This window comes from Pterocles gutturalis, unplaced genomic scaffold (genome assembly GCF_000699245.1).
Source record: "Pterocles gutturalis isolate BGI_N339 unplaced genomic scaffold, ASM69924v1 scaffold4719, whole genome shotgun sequence".
Classification (NCBI taxonomy): domain Eukaryota; kingdom Metazoa; phylum Chordata; class Aves; order Pterocliformes; family Pteroclidae; genus Pterocles; species Pterocles gutturalis.
Genome location: NW_010130378.1, coordinates 1 through 404, shown reverse-complemented (window position 1 = coordinate 404; position 404 = coordinate 1). Strand labels below are relative to the sequence as shown.

General features: G+C 60.6%; 1 protein-coding gene across 1 annotated transcript in view; it reads right to left on the bottom strand.

The window, feature by feature from the left end:
• The window catches only part of ADIPOR1 (adiponectin receptor 1), a gene marked incomplete at its 5' end in the record, with an annotated part of 5,110 nt that extends 4,711 nt beyond the window's left edge, over nucleotides 1-399 (bottom strand). Inside the window, one exon of the mRNA XM_010080199.1 lies at nucleotides 349-399. Coding sequence (XP_010078501.1) covers nucleotides 349-399 — 51 coding nt within the window. The remainder of the gene's footprint in view (nucleotides 1-348) is intronic.
• Between the last annotated feature and the right edge of the window lie 5 nt (nucleotides 400-404).

Below are 404 nucleotides of genomic sequence, written 5' to 3'. Positions count from 1 at the left end.
GTTTGGTCAGTGAAGAGGAAGGGCGGGCTGGCAGCAGAACTGGCACTGGGCTTCAGCCGGTGTCACCAAACCATGGTGACAGCAAGGACAAGCACCAGGTGAAACCGGCAACGGTACTTGCTGCTCCCAATCCCCATTAGAGGGACACTGGGACAACCTCCAGCCACCCCTGGCACTTCCCAGCCCCCACCAGCCCCTTCCCATGCTCCTGGGAGCAGGCTGCCGGCAGAGCCATAACGAGCAACGCATCCCAGCCCCTGCCCACCACCCCCAGCCCCAGCTTTGGGACATCCAGGCCTCGTTATTACTCCAAAATCAGGCCTAGGGGATGGCTCCAGGCTCCTGTACCTTATACACAAACTCTTCCATCTTCTCCATGGCGTGATGAGCCTGCAGGGGCAGCG